This window comes from Perca flavescens, chromosome 2, assembly GCF_004354835.1.
Source record: "Perca flavescens isolate YP-PL-M2 chromosome 2, PFLA_1.0, whole genome shotgun sequence".
NCBI classification, from domain to species: domain Eukaryota; kingdom Metazoa; phylum Chordata; class Actinopteri; order Perciformes; family Percidae; genus Perca; species Perca flavescens.
Window position 1 is genome coordinate 8,589,803 of NC_041332.1, and position 18,514 is coordinate 8,608,316.

The 18,514-nt window shown below is 42.5% G+C and overlaps 1 protein-coding gene across 1 annotated transcript in view; it reads left to right on the forward strand.

The window, feature by feature from the left end:
• Nucleotides 1-18,514, forward strand: part of cacna1ab (calcium channel, voltage-dependent, P/Q type, alpha 1A subunit, b) — a 153,706-nt gene that overhangs the window by 83,691 nt on the left and 51,501 nt on the right. The window contains exons 19-25 of the mRNA XM_028565696.1: nt 92-224; nt 3,056-3,648; nt 4,171-4,478; nt 6,890-7,022; nt 7,267-7,396; nt 8,748-8,807; nt 9,095-9,201. Of these exons, the coding sequence (XP_028421497.1) occupies nt 92-224; nt 3,056-3,648; nt 4,171-4,478; nt 6,890-7,022; nt 7,267-7,396; nt 8,748-8,807; nt 9,095-9,201 (1,464 nt within the window). The remainder of the gene's footprint in view (nt 1-91; nt 225-3,055; nt 3,649-4,170; nt 4,479-6,889; nt 7,023-7,266; nt 7,397-8,747; nt 8,808-9,094; nt 9,202-18,514) is intronic.

Below are 18,514 nucleotides of genomic sequence, written 5' to 3' on the forward strand. Positions count from 1 at the left end.
CCTGTCTTCCTTTTCCCTCTTTGCCGTCACCATCTACCCTTTCTCTCTCTGTTTTGCCTATCCTGTTGTCTTCACCAACCCCTCCCAACAGTAAGGAGCAGCAGAAGAACCACATCAAGGGCAACATGTCAGTGTGGGAGCAGAGAACGAGCGAGATCCGCCGTCAGAACCTGATGACGAGCCGCGAGGCGCTCTACAACGAGCTGGAGCAGGAGGAGTGGAAGGTGGGAGGGGAGGGAGAGGAGGTAAGGATTCCGCCCCTGAAAAAAAAAGACACATATACACATATATATGCAGTCTACTCCTGATATATATATGGTGGATATTTGTTGTAGTGTGTGTGTAGAGTGATTCCACCATTGAACCACTTGGGACAAAGGGACATTACCATTCATATGGGCTCTAGACGCCCCCATTACCTCACCTCAGCAAATTAACAACACTTGTCAACTGTTGTAAATTTAAAAGTGGACCCACATTTGATATTAAATATCAAAATATATTTGGATTTATATATCCTACGGCTGCGGAATTAATTGAAATTTGATCGAAATCGCAATATGGACTAGTGCAATGTTCAAATCGCATGGGGCAATATTAGTTCAAGGCAAAATGTGTGTAAAACCATTCTAAATTAAGTATTTTGGTGCTGCAGCGACGTCTCAGCCTACAAATCCTATCCTACAGAGTAGAGAATGTATTTGTTTGGTGCAGATCCTCGCAAAAATCACACCCTAATCATTTTAATTCTTGTGATTTTAATATTTTTCAAAGGCAACGAAAATAATGATACAAGAATGATCATTCCCTCCTACATCGCAAATCATATCGCAAACGCAATATCATTCAAAATAATCGCAATTAGACATTTTCCTTATATCGTGTAGCCCTAATACTGTATATCCCCATTGTATCGCAACCAGGTTCCAACATTGTACGGTCAAACCGTGAAAGTGTTAAATTGTTCCCCAAACAAAAGCGATTTAACTTCAGCTGGAAATCTTGTTTTTTGCTGACCTCTTTCTCACATCACTGCTTGTGATGTAGAAGTGTACTCCAGGGTGTGTCAGTGCATTGTGACATCACCAACCACATCTCTGTGTGATGCTGTGTGTGGACAGAGATGAAACAGACTTGAAAGTTCCAGCTAGTAAGGGCAGTTGATCACTGCTTGTCAGCCTAGTGTTACTCTTTAATTACATTACATGTCAGCCAGTCCGTATGTAATGTAATGTCTCTGTACTTACACAAAGGCCTGACCTGCTTTTTTAACCACTGTGTATTTTGGGTCATGCTGCACCAGGGTGTAATGTCCCTTTAAGCCTGCGAAAGAGTGTTATTATTGCACTAGCCGCTGCTATATGGGACGGCTTGAAGCTGTATGCTTGGGAGCGATGCATTATTAAAGTGGGGCATACAGAGAAATCCAGAGCTGTACCCAAAGAAGGCAGCACACTCAAAACTGGAGCGGGGCGAAGTGTAACGCACTTCAAAGAAGAAATCAAAAAGAAGATGATCAGGAGTTGACTGGATATGGTTCGGCAAACTGTAAATTTATAGCTGGAGCTGTTTTCCATTTTGTGGTTCCGAAAAAGAATTCATGACAATTTTAACATCAAGTTGTTCATGTGGAGCCAAAAATGGTGGACTGTTTGCCGAACCGTGTATATCTGTGGCTCAGGGGAGAGAATCCGCTGGGGGGGATTGTGCAAGTATTTCAAGTTTTGGGTTTATTCTGGAAAAACTGAGGTACAAACTAAATGATTTAAGGTCTAAGTTATACTCTGTGTCTTTGTGCTAGCTTTGAAGCAACCGCTACAGTATCTTTAAAAAAATCCTTTAGATGCAATTGGGATGTATTTTGCCGTGTTTGGTGAGACTCTGCTTGGTAAAAACTGTAAGGGCCCTATTTTACCGATCTAAGCGCACGGCATGAAGCGCCTGGCCCAGGTGCGTTTAGGGCGTGTAGCCTACAAATCCACTTTTGCTAGTTAAAGGTGCTCTAAGCCTGTGGTTCCTTGGCGCCCCCCCTACTTATGTCTAAGAAAAGCTTAGCCCCACCCCCCCCTGAAACCAAAGTTGAGGTAACTCTCGAGATAGAGCCTTACTTTCTTTTTTGATACAGAGGAGTTATCAGCACTTTTACGTTTCTCTGCCATGTTTCATTCATAAAATAGTGATGCCGTGGCGGCAGGAAAAGACAAGGATGATAGCAGCTAGCAGCTGACCTGATGACAGCAAGGGTCCCAGGTTAAGAGGTCTAAATAGCCTGCCTACAATTTTAAGCAAGAACAAAAAAATATAGTTTTTATACAGACTTTTGTATACATTATATATTCTAGTGTATTATCATAATTTGTTTAACATGTGCAAATATTTTTTTTTTCCTCAACCTTAAACCAGATAAAGACTTGCGCACCCCCTGTGATCTTTGCTGCCCCCCTAAGGGGTGCCCGGACCCCAGGTTGGGAACCACTGCTCTAAGCAATGTTGGGTGACGTTACTTCTTGTTGACGTTCGTTGTATTGTCAAACAAAACGGAGGCTAGCTCGTGAAAACTTAGTGTCTTTATTAATCATAGGTGTGTTTTGGGCGTAACATGCAGTAAACCAATCAGAGGGTCATCTCCCATTCCCTTTAAAAGCCAGGCGCGTTTGTCCCTTGGCGCATTGCTATCATGATGGTGGATTTGCTAAGCAGGAAGGAGAGATTTTCAGGAGAAGAAACTGATCTGCTCGTGCGTGAAGTGAAAGCACGCGAGCAGATCATCTCATAATACTATTTCACATTGTAATCATTTTATATTTAATCTTTTGCATGTTTGTGTGCCGCTGCGCATCCCTGTGTGTGTGTGTGTGTGTGTGTGTGTGTGTGTGTGTATTTGCGTGGCAACAAAAGCTTTAGAGGCCGTTATGAAACCAAAACTATCATGCAATGCTATGCAATGCACTTAAGGTAAGTACAATGTCTTTTGGGGATTTTGGGTGGGACCCTTCAAGATGTATCTCAAGCTTTAACAGCACCCACTCATCCTATCTGCTACCCTATTACCCAGGTGTCCTACCCACGGAAACCACGTGGCGATATGAAGACCCACCTGGACCGGCCGCTGGTGGTCAACCCTCAGGACAACCGCAACAATAACACCAACAAGACCCAACCTGGTGAGCTGCCTCTGGACCAGGAGTACCGGCGCCAGGACATGGATCATTACCGCCGAGCCACACACCACTATCACTACCACCCCCATCATCAGAAAGCCATTGGGCCGGACGATAGAGGGACGGGCCAGCCGCCGGATACCCGCATGGAGCGCGGCTTCAGCTGCACGTCTCTGGGCAACGTGGAGGGCCAGCTCGGGGAGGGGAGGCACAGCCACAGGAGCCACCGGGGCCACCGGCACAGGAACAGGGAAGGCAGGGAAGCTCGCAGCGTGTCTCCCCACCATAGCGAGGGGGTCGACGGGAACCACGAACACAGAAGGTCCCGGCAGCACCGCAAGGCAGCCAGGGAGGGGGAGGAAGGCAGGAGACATAGATCCAGAGGGACGGAGGGAGAGGGGGAGAAAGGCGAAGAAGGGGAAGGACGGAAGTCGAGACGGCATCGCCATGGCAACCAGGAGAGGAGCAGAGGGCATCGCACCAGAAAGTGAGTTAAAGAAGGGTTTATTTTCTCTCGTTTGTGTGCCTGAAATTGCAACCTGACATGCGTTAAAAGGCAGTTAAGTTTGTCTTCAAGAAAGGAAGCGACCTACCGAAACACTGAGCCAGTAACTTTCCAAAAACATTTGTCTGCATACTAAGGGCTCTTTAGCAGCTTTTGCGATTGGCTGCCTGGTTGTTGTTTATTGTGCTTAATGAACATTGTCCTTCCTAGTGCCCCATGTCAGTTAAATAAGACCATTAAAAGTCTGATATTGTTTTGTATTATCAAGGTATTACTCAAATTTTGACTTATTTAGGTGATCCAAAATGTAAGATCCTGTCTGTCTATCCGTGTGTACTAAGTTGTTTTTGAACAGTATGTTCTGTATGTCTTGTTACTAACCGAATTGGAGACAGTGCACATCTTGTGGCAAATGGTCCTTAATGTATTCCTTGTTCTTCTCTTCTGCCCCTGATTCCTCCTTTCTCTCCATCCCTTGTTCTTCCTCCCCTCGTCTTTCCTCAGGGAGCACCACAGCACGGGTGCCAGCCTCTCCACCACACGGCCCATACAGCAGTACAACGAGGATCTGGACAACTTCCGCAACAACAGCAAGCTGGCCGGTGCCCATGAGCACCCTTACGCCCTCCCACCGGATCACCCGGACCATCCTGACCACGTCAACAACCTGCTGAACTGCCGTGACGCAGACACCCACACCCTCCTCCACAGCATGGACAGCCTGATCCTGACCAGCATGGCCAAACCTGAGTACACCAAAATAGACATGCCACCTGTCTATCCCTACCCCTCTACCAACGCCATCCTGCAGGGTAAGCATCAGGGGGGATCAGTCATGTTTAAACGAGGGTAAATGGACTGTATTTATATAGCGCTGTTCTAGTCTTAACGACTACTCAAAGCGCTTTTACGTAATACAGGCACCATTCCCCATTCACTCACATTCATACACTGTGGCCAAGGCTGCCATACAAGGTGCCACCTGCTCATGGCGCAGCATTGGGAGCAATTCGGGGGTTCAGTGTCTTGCCCAAGGACACTTCGACATCGAACCCCCAACCTTCCGATTGGTAGGCGATTGCTCTACCACCCGAGCCACAGCCGCACGATCCATACCGAGGGTTTATATAGAATATAAAAGATCATTTGACATTATGAAAGAAGAGAATTAGTTGTACACAAATTATGACATCACTTCAGGCAGAGGTGTGGCCATGTGAGATTAAGGCCATGTCTTCCCCCTGCGATCCTGTCCTACTCAAAACTACATTTTCACATAGTGTTCAATGGCCCATTTATATTCTGCATTAAGGGATTTGGGTTATGTACCATTACAAATGGCCCTCGAAATAGAACATTTGAAAATCGTAATTCGAAGACAGGTGGTGGTAAAAAAAAATCCCATAATGCTTTTAGTTCATTCACATGCGAATGGTCCCATTCCCTGAGTTGGGAAGCCAACTTTGGTGTGTTTATGAGCTTTAAAGCTATAGTGCGTAGTTTCGGTCAGCCCCATGAGGAACTCTAAGTAATGACAACAACAATTTCGGCGCGTCCACATGATACAAGTCTTCCGTGATTCGCACAGCCCCCACCCCTCCTCAATGCAGTTGCTAGTAGCCAAGGAGGACACGGAGGATTAAAAAAAACATGATGGACTCTTCAGAAGAGGTCATTATCTTCACTGGAGCTTCGGGACGTTCATTAATATCAAAAAGTTACGCACTAAAGCTTTAAGTTGTATTTTGGAAACTAATGGTTAGAACCTAATACCATATTACAGATTTCATGTGAGCAAAACATGTATATGCAATAAGTGAGTTAAGGAAAAGTTTCTTACCATGAACCCAATATTTACTTTCGTCTGCCATGTTTCTGCGTAATATGACGTCAACTGCAAGTTGTGTGCCAACGTTTTCGTCGACTTTGTTGTTCTGACTTAATTTAAAGGGGCCCATTCCCTTGAATTTTCCCAGTCCAGAATTCATTTTTCCGATTATTCTGACACCACATGAATGCAGTATTTGTGATATGTAGCTGAAGACGGCTGAAATGGCTTCCAGGAATGTACAAATGTAAGGATTTCTTTGGAAATCATGCATTGAATTGACTCCTTTTAGTTTAGATTTCAATTTAATTAGATCAGAATAAATGTTCTTGCTATGGAAAAATGTGTTTATATGTAATTTCTGCTTTTGAATGGGGACAGCTTGTGGATAACCTACTTACGGTGGCCGACAGGGGCAAACGCCCTGCAACTTCAGAAAACAGCCCCTGTCGGCCACCGTACCTAATAATAAATAATAATAAATCTGGTTGGCTTCAGATACTTGCAGTCACTTTTTCTGTACCGAGTGACTATTCAACCACAGTAAAAGAAACTTGCTATTCATGAAGACAACAGAAGATACTTACCAGTGGTGCAATAACTATGTATGGCCAAAAGTTTGGACACACCTTCTCATTCAATGCGTTTCCTTTTTATTTTCATGACTATTTACATTGTAGATTCTCACTGAAAGCATCAAAACTATGAATGAACACATATGGAATTATGTACTTAACAAAAAAGTGTGAAATAACTGAAAACATATCTTATATTTTAGATTCTTCAAAGTAGCCACCCTTTGCTTTTTTATTAATAAGGGAAACAATTCCACTAATTAACCCTGACAAAGCACACCTGTGAAGGTAAAACCATTTCAGGTGACCACCTCATGAAGCTCATTGAGAGAACACCAAGGGTTTGCAGAGTTATCAAAAAAAGCAAAGGGTGGCTACTTTGAAGAATCTAAAATATAAGACATGTTTTCAGTTATTTCACACTTTTTTGTTAAGTACATAATTCCATATGTGTTCATTCATAGTTTTGATGCCTTCAGTGAGAATCTACAATGTAAATAGTCATGAAAATAAAGAAACACATTGAATGAGAAGGTGTGTCCAAACCTTTGGCCTGTACTATATATATATATATATATATATATATATATATATATATATATATAGTCTTACAACTACAGCACAAATTGTACTGCAGATTTTACAGCTCACTACTTATATCTTGCTCAATGGTCTCTATAGTATCAGATCATTCCTTAAACAGAATACTCAGAGATGTGTATGTGTATGTATGTGTAAATACATATTTACTTTCTCGCCCTGGTGAAGCTGACCTCTTTCTGTCTCTCTGTCCATTCTTTTCTCTCTTTGTTTTGCTCAGTGAACAAGAACGCCAACACCGACCAGAAGAAGAGCGAGGAGAAGAAGGAGGAGGAGGACGAGGGAGGAGATGAAGACGGCCCCAAACCTATGCCTCCCTTCAGCTCCTGCTTCATAATGTCCACCACCAACCCGTGAGTATTTATGTGTGTGTGTGTGTGTGTGTGTGTGTGTGTGTGTGTGTGTGTGTGTGTGTGTGTGTGTGTGTGTGTGTGTGTAAACCTTGGTCAAGCTCTGTTGTAAAACATTGTCCTATGTCCTTAATGCGGACATGGAGAAGTTATTGAATATGGACATTTTTCTCTCTGGGCCTATAAATGTTTCAAGTTTGTCTGGTCTGCTTTATTGTGTCAACACGTGACTGTGTGTTCGCGCCAGGTTTCGGAAGTGCTGTCACTACATCCTGACTCTGAAGTATTTTGAGTTCAGCATCCTGTCTGTCATCGCTATGAGCAGCATCGCCCTCGCTGCAGAGGACCCTGTCTGGCCTGAGTCCCCACGAAACAATGTGAGACATCGCTTTGTGTGTCTTTCTGTCCGCCTGTGAATGTGTGTCCTTTTCTATATCCTTTTAAATAGAAAATGTCTCCCAAGGGTATAAAGATGAGCAAAATCTTCCAAAGTGAAGACAATTTTTACAAGTACAGAGGTTGGTTGTGGATTAGCCCCCTTAAAGTAAAAAATACTTTAGGTTAGGATTGACTCAATGGTGTTTTAAGCCCCCACCGTCAACTTCAAGGCGGCACTGCGACCATCGAAGGCACCTAACCCTAACCCTTGCCTAACACTAGTGCCTTCTATGAAGCGCTGCCTGGAAGACAACGTTGGGGGCTTAAAACACCAGTCACTTTAGGATTGAGATAGTGAAAGGGTTATTTATGGTGATAATGACAGTTTTTTTTGGTTTTTTTTAATCTTGTAACAGGGCTGGGCAGGATGCTGGTGCATTTGCACACCAGCATGTCAGGATATCATCTGTACAATAAAATATGCTGAAACTGCCAATTATACATGTTACGTATTACACATGTATTGCAGCACCACTTGTCGACACTTTTTTAACATATTTTTAAGAGAACATGGTACTTAGTAATCTTAATAATTCTCACAGTGAATTGTCTTTAAATAGCATCACAGATGGCATAATTTGGCAGTTCTTCGGCTTCATGATGGATGATAGTATAAAAACCCGCTATATTTGGTTGAAGCTCTTGGCAAATTTTGCAAGAATTCTTTTTGGGACAAGATGTAAATTTAAATAATAAAAAACTTGAATGTATTGTGCTTCCTCTGTCATTGATGACAGGCAGTATGAATGTGTATATACAGTATGTCTCGGTAGACTTTAGAAACTGAATTGCCCTTCGGGGATGAATAAAGCTATCTTTACCTAAACGCGACAACATAGTGCAGGGTGCTTTCTGTTGATTACCAGAGTCAGTCAAACTACAACACTGCATTGGATGTGGTCTTTTAAGTGTACATAATTCTCAGATCACTCTAAGTCCACTTACTATGTTTTTCTAATATTAAACTTTTAATAAGGAAAAAAAAGGGAAAACAGATACTTTGAAAAAGAAAATGGTGAATAAATTATTTTATTGTAATATTAATCAGAGAGACACTAAAAAGGGAAATTTGACAAATTTTCCAAAATTGCAAAATTTGAAAATGGAAACTGGTAACGGGATTAAGATTAGGATTAGGCTCTGGTTGGTGTCTGATTGTTTGTCTCTTTCTCTCTCTTTGTTAATCTCCCCTGCTGTGTCTCCTCTGTTTTCTTTTCCCCCTGATTCATCTTTCTGCTTATTTCCCTCTAGTGTGATAATTATATCTCATGGTGTTGTGTTGCTCTGCAGGTGCTGCGTTATTTTGACTACGTTTTCACAGGCGTCTTCACATTTGAAATGTTGATCAAGGTAACAAAGTATCACTGTGTGTGTGTGTGTGTGTGTGTGTGTGTGTGCGTGCCTGCGTGGGTGTGTGTGTGTGAGAGAGAGTGTGTGTTTTTACTTTTTTTACATAATTGTATTATTGTGTTTTTGCGTATCTTTCCTTTTTTTGTTATTTCTGTGCCTACGGGTGTATTTTGGGTATTTGTGCTGTGCGTCTGTTAGTGTGTTGTGTAAATTACTATGTGTGTGTGTGTGCTTTATTTGTATGGATTTGTTTGCGTGTTGTACTGAGTGTGCTCTGTGTCTTCCAGATGGTGGTGCTCGGCTTGTTTCTCCACCAGGGCTCCTACTTTCGCGACTTGTGGAACATTCTGGACTTTATAGTGGTTAGTGGTGCTCTGGTGGCCTTCGCCTTCACGTAAGTGCCCCCCCTACCCTCCTGTTCATCATCTTCACCAACCCCACACACACACATCCCACCCTCCACAGAAAGACCCTTGTCGCACAGCCTTGTGCGTCCGATACATCAGGCATTTCTGACCTTTCACTCCTATTTTCTGATGTACTTCAGAAATCATCATCTCCTGTCCTTGTCTTTCTACTATCTACTCTTTCTGTCTTTCTCTCTCTCTCTCTCTCTCTCTCTCTCTCTCTCTCTCTTTTTTTCTTTCTTTAACTAGTATCTGTAGTCTTGTCATTGTCTCTTTATGTCCCTCCCCCCTGCATTCTACCCTTTCTCCGTTTCCATATCTATCTCCTCACTGGTCATCATCACACATGGCATCATATGAGCAGGTCTTTCTCTACGTTTCATCGCCACCTTCATCCGGACAACCACCCGTGATCCTTAACTAACATATTTTCCTAATGTTCTGGATGAACCCCACCAACCTCCGACCTACACTCTAAAAAATAAAAAATAAATGCTCCTCGTACCGTTTTGCTTTTTCTTGATGCTGCGATCTTTGAGGGTATCCTGAGGTACACCTTTGAAACCATTATCACAGTACTTTCATAAATCTCTTAACTCTTTGGATAGTTCTTTTGTAGTTCCAAGTAAGGAACCCAAAAGTACTGAAAGTGAAATTAGTTTTTAGAGTGTAGTGACACTGTCTTCACCACCTTTCAACCCCCACAAACCCCAAACCTTGCCTGAAACAATCACCTCACACCAATCCCGAACATCATTCCCCTTAACTGTCTAACCCTAACCCTAATACAATATAAAGCACCAACATTTTCTTTTTCCCAATCTTCCTTGCTCCTGTTCCCTTGTGTCCTATTTGCAAATCCATGCCGCTCTGATATTTCCACCAACCAGGCCGTGAGTCATCCCTTCCTCTTTTCTTGCATCTAAAGCCCTGACTCTGATCCCTCAAACCTTTGCTTAGCAACACTCACCCAATGTCCTTCACAGCATTGGCTCCTGCTGATGCATTCACCTCCTTCAGATACCTTTCAACCCCCTCTTTTATAAGAGTCTCTCCTCCTGTCTATCATTACATTCCGCGCGTCTACCAGATTTCCCTACCCCACCCCCCTTACATCCGTATTATTCCTAACATACAGCAAAGAGTGTGAAGGAAAAAGGGGATATTGACTTGCTTTCAGTGCTCTCTGTCAACCTCTCCAAACCACCTACTTCAGCAAACAGAAAGGGGAGTTTTACCTCAAAATGCAGTTGCTTCCCTGTTTTGGCTACATTTTGTTAAATTGCTCCAACTCCAAGCCGGTCATGCAAAATTGTTACCTCAATCTTAGTCCCATTCATCCTGCCAGGCGATCATCAAAAACCACAGGATCCTTCAGAAGAAAAAAAACAGTCTATAGCCATGCTAACAGCACTATGAGGCGATACTTAGGCACAACTTTGAGCTTTGAGCTAAATGCTAATGCTAACATGCTCACAATGCCAATGTGATTATGCTAATGTTTAGCAGGTATTAGCTATTCAAGGTCCACCATGTTAGTTTAGCCTGTTAGCAAGTTAACATTTGCTAATTTGTAAGCATTTACTGTAAGAACAAGAAGTCTGTGCTGACCCTGCTAAAACATATATTTATGGGACTTTGTTCCGGGCTGGTAGCACCATAATGACTTAAAAATACATAAAGGAGTGGCCGGTTAGCTCAGTTGGTAGAGCGAGCGCACATATGCAGAGGTTTATTCCTCGACGCACAGTGTCCAGGGTTCGAGTCTGACCTGTGAAGGTTTTCCTGCATGTCTTCCCCTGCTCTCTCCCCTTTCATGTTTCAGCTTTCCTATCAAATAAAGGCAGCAATGCCCAAAAATAAAAAATAAAAATTATATATATAATGGAAAGCAAGCAATTTCTTGTATTTGTTTTACAATTTGTGATATAGTAAATGAAAGAAGACAATTTATGTTAAGTTGCACATTCTTGCCTTGAATTTGCGTGCTGTATGTTAGGAACAAGTGTCACTCATGGCTCCCTAGCTTGCCGTTATCCTCAACCCTAACCCGACCCCAACCTCCACCCTTGTCTGAACATAACCCCTCGTCCACCTCGTCCGTAATGAACCCTTCTGCCCTTCCAAACTCCACCACACACACACACCTTTCAACCCCGCCCATTCAACAACCATTAAAGCCAACATCCTGCCTCCAAACCAACCACACCCTCGCCACTTCATCCTCCCCCCCGCCCTCCGGGCTGGAGGTCCCTGACGGTCAGTCCGTGGGGGTGAGGGCGCCCCAGACACCTTTAACCCTTTAAGTGCCCAGGCCTATCGGTTCGCCACTGGGAAGAACGCCACCATCTCGCCGCTCTCTCTTTTACGCCCACACACTCAAACACAAACACACATACTCATCCGTCGTTCTGACCATGTTAACCCGGAGGCTCAGGTATTTAACTCTCCTTCCTCTGCACGACCCGGGGAAGTCAGACTGAACGTGGGAGGGAAGGAGGGAGGCATGCTGGGGCAGGGTGTGGTGTGGGTGGAATGAGTGTTTTTACATGTATGCCAAGGCATTATATAGATAAATACATATTAGTCAAATATGTATGATACATGCAACTGGAGGGGCTGAATGTATGTTTGTCTTCAAGAAACAAACCAAAGAGTGAGCGAGAGAGAAAGAAGCTTGTGTGTGCATCCTCCTCAGCTCTGTCGATGTCCAGTGCATGTCTGCCTTGGTGACTGCATGAACCTGAACACAACCTGTGATGCAGCAGACGGCATCACTCAGAACTCTGTTAATGATGTTCGGAGTCAGTCACAGGCAAAGAATGTGCTTAAGTATGTTCTGTGAATCATAGAGCTAATAGCTACTGTCAAAGTGTGTTCAGATTGGATGCAAAGCTGCTTTTAAAAGATGGCGCCATTGCTTAAAAAGCCAATGGGAATACATGAGTGGGACAAACAGATGCAGATTTGCTCGAGGTCGCATGAACTGCGGTCGAAATGCGTTGAAAGTTGAAATTGTTTTGGTGTAATTCTACAATTTTTCTTACTGTCAACAAATTCCATGGAAATATTAAAACAAATAATGTGTTAGTCCATTTCTCAATAATTTCTGATATTCGCATGCATCTTTGGCACTCAACCAAGCCTATTTGTTTATACTTAAGATGTAAATCTTTCAAAATGTGTCATAAATGTATAGTTTAATTTCTAGAAAAGACTAAATTAGTTTCTAAAACAAGCTGGGCACTGTAGTTTTTAAGATACTTGATCAAAAAGTAAATAGTGCATTTGTTAGAAAACATTTTCAGCCACAAATAAATATATTTTAAGCTTTTACAACAGTAGGACAGTGTATGTGGGATTGACTCTGTACACACGCCAACTATTGCGTGTCTGTCCGTCCTGGAACAGGGATCCCTCTGTTGCTCTTCCTGAGCTTTCTTTCATTTTCATTTTGACCCCTTGGGTCAAATTTTTGATTTGTGATATTGCGCTGTATAATTAAAATGGCCTTGACTTGACTCAATGTAAATGATAGTGCCTACATTCATTGTAATGAAGGGACATGTAACCTAGTGCAACAATACCAGGAACAATTCATTGTTAGCTTTAGTCTTTTCAAGGGATTTCATTTTTTTTTGACAGTGAGAAAAATATTGAATATTGCGATCATTATCCTTTAAAGTGAGCAAAAAAAAAATCCCAAAGTTGTTTGAATTTACTGATATGTGCAGAGACAAGCAGAAAAAGGTAAGAAACAGTTGGAAAAATAACAGAAAGACCTGGTGAATTTTGAGATCACTTTCAGTTCAAGCTGCATAGTTGACATATGTGCATATGGTGACAGCTAAAATCTAATGGAGTAGTACTATGAAGACTTATGGATGCAACGCCACTTCTGGCTTATCAGCATGGAATTAAATTAAAACATTTCAGCTTTTGGGCACTTTATGTTCTTATAGTACATTGCAGGACCTGTCATTCCACAATGCCTTGAAAAAACAATTTACTTGCATCTCCTATTAAAAAAAAAACAACAGAGGTAGACACCTACACTACACAACAGCCAGTGGTGTTATTGACTTCACGTAGCACTCAGTCTGAACACACCTCTGTCTTTAATAGCAAATATATGTTATAGTCGTGTTCTGAATGTCACTATGCATTCACAATGTCAGCAACTAGAAGCCTCAGCCAACGTTAACAATGGTTGACGTGCTTTCCTGATATTCAGAAAAGCTGTCGGCACCTTTAACTTTGTCCTACAAGATCATGCACAGTCCATTATATGTCCTACATAAAACAAATAAGCACATGCTATTGGACAGTATTAAAACAATGTTGTTGCTCACAGTCTGAATGCAGAGTGAACAGTGTTCAAGGCAACCAACAGCAGCAAATGTAAATCCAGCAGCAAGCAGGATGGGGAAGGTGCACATACAAGTTGTTTAAGGTGAAGCTTTCAGGAGACAGGGCGTATGAATTTAAATTGATATATTACTTTGATTAAACATTTCCCACCTGTGTCGAAGTCAAACTTTACTGTTACGGTATCAGATCGGCCAATAGCACCAGTACCAATAACTGCAAACAAGAATACAATGACATTATCATCCAGTACAAGCATTTATTTATTTTTTACCTTAAATTAAAGTTAAAGTTAAATTAAAAATTAAAAGCAGTAGAGCGGCACCAGGCACAGGTTCCCAGAAAGACGCACAATGATGGTGGACAGATCATGAACTCCACGCTGTAAATATGCAGCAAAAAGTGGAATTGTTCAATCAAAGTTAAATATCACAAGCAGCCCAAAACAACAACTGCAAAAGAAGTTAAAAATCACTCCACTGCTGCACCCTCCACAGCATGACTCCCTGCCAATGTGAGGATGCCTCCTCCTCTCCTTCGCTGGTCCCCTTCCATCCTCCCCTCCTCTCCCTCCCACTTCCTTAATCGCCCTTTCCGTTCACTTTTAGGATGCTCTCCCATCTTTGCCCCACCCTCATCTTTGCCTCTTCTCTCCACCCTTCCTCCCTCTCCGCCATTTCTCCTCCTTTGCCACCTCGCTCCCACCATCTGCTCCAGGGCTGAGTTACAGTACAGTTGTGCTTAAGGGGCAAACTCTTCCCACACACCTTTGAAATTTCATGACATTGTTTCAAAGCAGTACTTAACCGAACCATTGTACAGAGACGAGTTTTAGCATGGTCGGAGTGCAATGGTTTTATATTTTTATGGGTTTTAAACAAAACAAAAAAGCGCTTCTGGCACTTCATCCTCCAAGTAAATGCTAAAAGAAGCAGTGACTGAGAACTGCATGCAGTCGCAGTATTCTGTGAGAATGCCTTTTTCTTTCTATTGACGGTGTGCGTGTATGGGACAATACACACAAATCCTGGTTTCTTGAGTTTCCACTCGCGACGGCTGTCCCGAGTGTATGCTCTAACATGTCAAGAGAACCTGGAACTGGCCACTTGTAAAGATTTTTTTTAACGTCTTTTCCTTCCCCTGTGCAGATGTGCATGCAAAAGAGCGTTGATAAAATCCCACTAGATGATTGCAGATCTAATGAGGACAATTTGTGCTGTAGGCCCGGTCGAGTAATTGATCATTATGGTGTGATAAGATAAGAATCGGTGTAAATGGATGCAGCAATCGAGTTTCCTCTTCCAACCGTGAAGGTAATTCTTCATAGAGCTGGTAACACAGCAGGCCACAGCAGAAGGCAGCCAGGAGGGAAGGAGGGTTTGAACATCCAGAGTCTCAGCCAGGGGCCAGATTCACAGAAATGCAGAATTACATGTTTTTTAAAGATGATTGTTATGTGCAGTTCTGATAGAATAAAAGGGACATCCTTCGATGTTGTAAAGCAAGGGGAAAGAATTGAGGTAAAACGCTCAGTTCATATCAAATATATTTATCTTTTTTAACTGATGTTAGACTTTTCCAGATTATATAAATTGTTTTAAGGGTTACCTCGTTATTTAAGAAATTGAAATGGTATTTTACCAATTACTTTCTAGGCATATCGGATTAGCACACATATAACTTGTAAACATATGCTATGGTGTAAAATCTCCCAATGCTTACAGTATGTAAGCCTTTTTGATGATGTCTAAATTGGACAACGCACAAAGAAATCCATTTAACAATAATTATGCAATTTAACATCGACATCTGTATGCTTTATTATCATAATTATAGTGAGCCATTTTTGACCAGCCCCTATCCAACGAGATTTTTCATGCCCCAACATTTTAGTAATTTTTTTAATCAGACATAACGATGTAAATCAGGGCTTAAATAGACTGTCAAGTACGCCTTTGGGTGGCTAATAGTCTCTCTTTGGGGGCGGCAGCTGTGGCTCAGTGGTAGAGCGGTTGCCTGCCAATCAGAAGGTTGGTGGTTCGGTCCTTGGCCCTGCAGTCCCATCTCAGTGTCCTTGGGCAAGACACTGAACCCCGAGTTTCCCTTGATGCTGCACATCAGAGTGTAAATGTGTGTGACTGATTATCTGATGAGCAGGTGGCACCTTGTACGGCAGCCTTGTGTGAATGGTGAATGGTTCCTGTACAATGTTAAAGCACTTTGAGTAGTCGTTGAGATCAATATGGTTTCAATTCTGTAGCTGTTATAAAATCTGCAAACACTTAAGATTTTATTTATCTAGATTTGATCTAATCTATTGTTAGCTTTGTTAGATTTAACTATCTAATTGAACTGAATTTTGTGTCAAAAGGATGTGCAGGTTCACATTTAGTTCATAAGGGGCCATGGTTGTGATCGGATCCATGCTGTTGGCCAATAAAAATGCATAAAATCCATTGATATATAGTTTTATTTAATTGAAGATTAAGATAAACCCATGTAATGATGTAACAGGATGTTGGCAAATAACCCAACTGAAAAACTCTTAGATGCTTTGATGTGTCATGTGCAGTGAGAAGGAAATTGTGCAATGTATACTCTACAAAAAAGTACGTAGGACTCACATATCTACTGTCGTCATAGAGACAAGAGATGGGTGTGGGAGGGGGAGGCTGAATGAGAGGGAGTGATGTGTGTATAGAGTATGGGTGGTTAGTGGGTGGGTGGGTGGGGGTTCTAAGTGGGTGTGGCCATCTTGCTGTCCTTCCTTCTTTGTCTGTCTCTCATATGGATGTATTTTTCCCTGTTTCTACCAATCCCCCTCTCTCTTGTCTTGTGTCTGTCTTTGTCAATCTTTCTCTATCTATGTTTGTCTGTCTGTGTGTGTGTATATGTGTGTCTGTCTTTCTATGTGTTTCCCCCTCTCCTTCCTTCCCTTCCTCCTCTTCTTCTTCTGTCTCTGTCCCTGTCTTTCTTTCTGTCGCTGTCACTGACTCTCGCTGTCTCCACCTTCGGTGAAACTCGACAGGACTAGCACCCGGTAAAGTTCTTCCTCTGTCCTCCTCATCCTCCTCCGCTCTGTCCCCCTGCTCTCCACCACCGGATCAAATTGGCTTCTCTCTCTTTCTTTCTTTGTTCTTCTGGTCGCCCGTACTCATTCTCGCCGTATCGTAACTTGTCTTATTCATCACCACCTTAACCACATGCCACAGAAAGTGCTAAATTAGCCTACTATACTGCCTGTATCTCCATTCTTATGAATGAGGCTGTCAGTCATCTGTGCAGAATGGTCAGGAAAACTGCCTTGAGTCTCAAGCCTCATTCTGACCACAAATAGTGCTACTTAAAAAAAAAAAAAAAAAAAAAAAAAAAAAATGCAAATGGTTGCATCAGTGTGGGTGTGTTTCTACATGTACCAGTGAGAAGATGAAATACGATCCTGGTAGTTCAGTTAGATTGTCAGTAATAATTCCATAATAATAATTTGTGTATCCACCCCGTGATTCGGAGCCGCTCCTTATCTTTTTGGTTCTTCCTTGGCCCATGCTACAACCGTCCACAAAGTTTCATGAAAATCGGCCCGGTAGTTTTTCCGTAATCCTGCTGACACAAACAAACCAACCAACCGAAAACATAACCTCCTTGGCGGAGGTAATACATCAGTGAGGAAAGAATTTACAACTTTGGAAAGTTACCACATCAGCAATCACTTTATCCTCTCTCTTGAGAATTGCTCCGGCCACGTTGTAAAGTAATCTACTAAAATGTACAATTGTATGTATTTGATTGGCCAATGCGGTGCGTTATGCAACAGTATCATGCATGAGTATTGAGACAGGCATTTGGTGCATCAGTGTTATATGAGAATACAGGGACATGCTATATCCTATACTTTTGGGACATGTTGATCATATGGATATACAGCTCCAAGATCATATAGCAGTGTGCTGCAATCCCAGTTTTAGAGTTTAGAGACCATGAAAGCCTCCACTGTTGGCAACCATTGTAGACATGAATCCAAGCTTTCAACAGTGAAGGCCGAGAGTATAGAAGCCCTTTTACAGCCACCTTTTAGTCCCACAGGGGTTGAGTGTTTAATACTCAAAACATAGATTTAGTGTGGCGTATCACCTCAATTTTACCGTTTAAGGAACACCCCATTTCAGTCAAAATCTGTTTACTAGGGGTGCTAAAACAGAATGCAGCGCAGGAACAATACTCACACATCAATCGTGAGACTCAAAGAGCTGTTGCCCTTATCATTATGCTGGTGTGTGTGTGTGTGTGTGTGTGTGTGTGTGTGTGTGTGTGTGTGTGTGTGTGTGTGTGTGTGTGTGTGTGTGTGTGTGTGTGCGTGTGTGCGTGTGTGCGTGCGCCCTCTAACACCTTTGGCCTTACTGGGCTTTACTCTAATACTCCCGAGCTGCTCTGATAGAGAGACCTCACTCTTGCTCAACTTCAAAGGAGGAAGGCTTATTGATTATTGATTGAGTCTTACTCTTGCACACACACACACACACACACACACACACACACAACACACACACACAAACAAACCCCTACATGCATACACGTAGAACGTCCAAGGCTCAGACTCAATCAATTAGCCTTGAATTGAATTGTCTTACGTTTTCTGCCATGGGAACTGAGTTCATAGTTAAAGAGCGAGCCTTGATGGAATACCTCTCTTCTGCTCATGCTTAGCAGGCATCCAGGCACTCCCTGCCTTGTTTTGGTTTTTTTTAAATGGCCCATCCACTTACTGTAAAGATCAACTCGGCTATTTACTCCCTTGACACCACAATTTTTCCTCACCGGTATTGGTTTATGGGCGCACAAATCATCAGCAGAATGTTCAGTTAAGGGGTTCACAAGCACATTATAAAACACACGACCGAAGGCTCTAAACCGTTCCCTCCGCTCGCTTTTCAG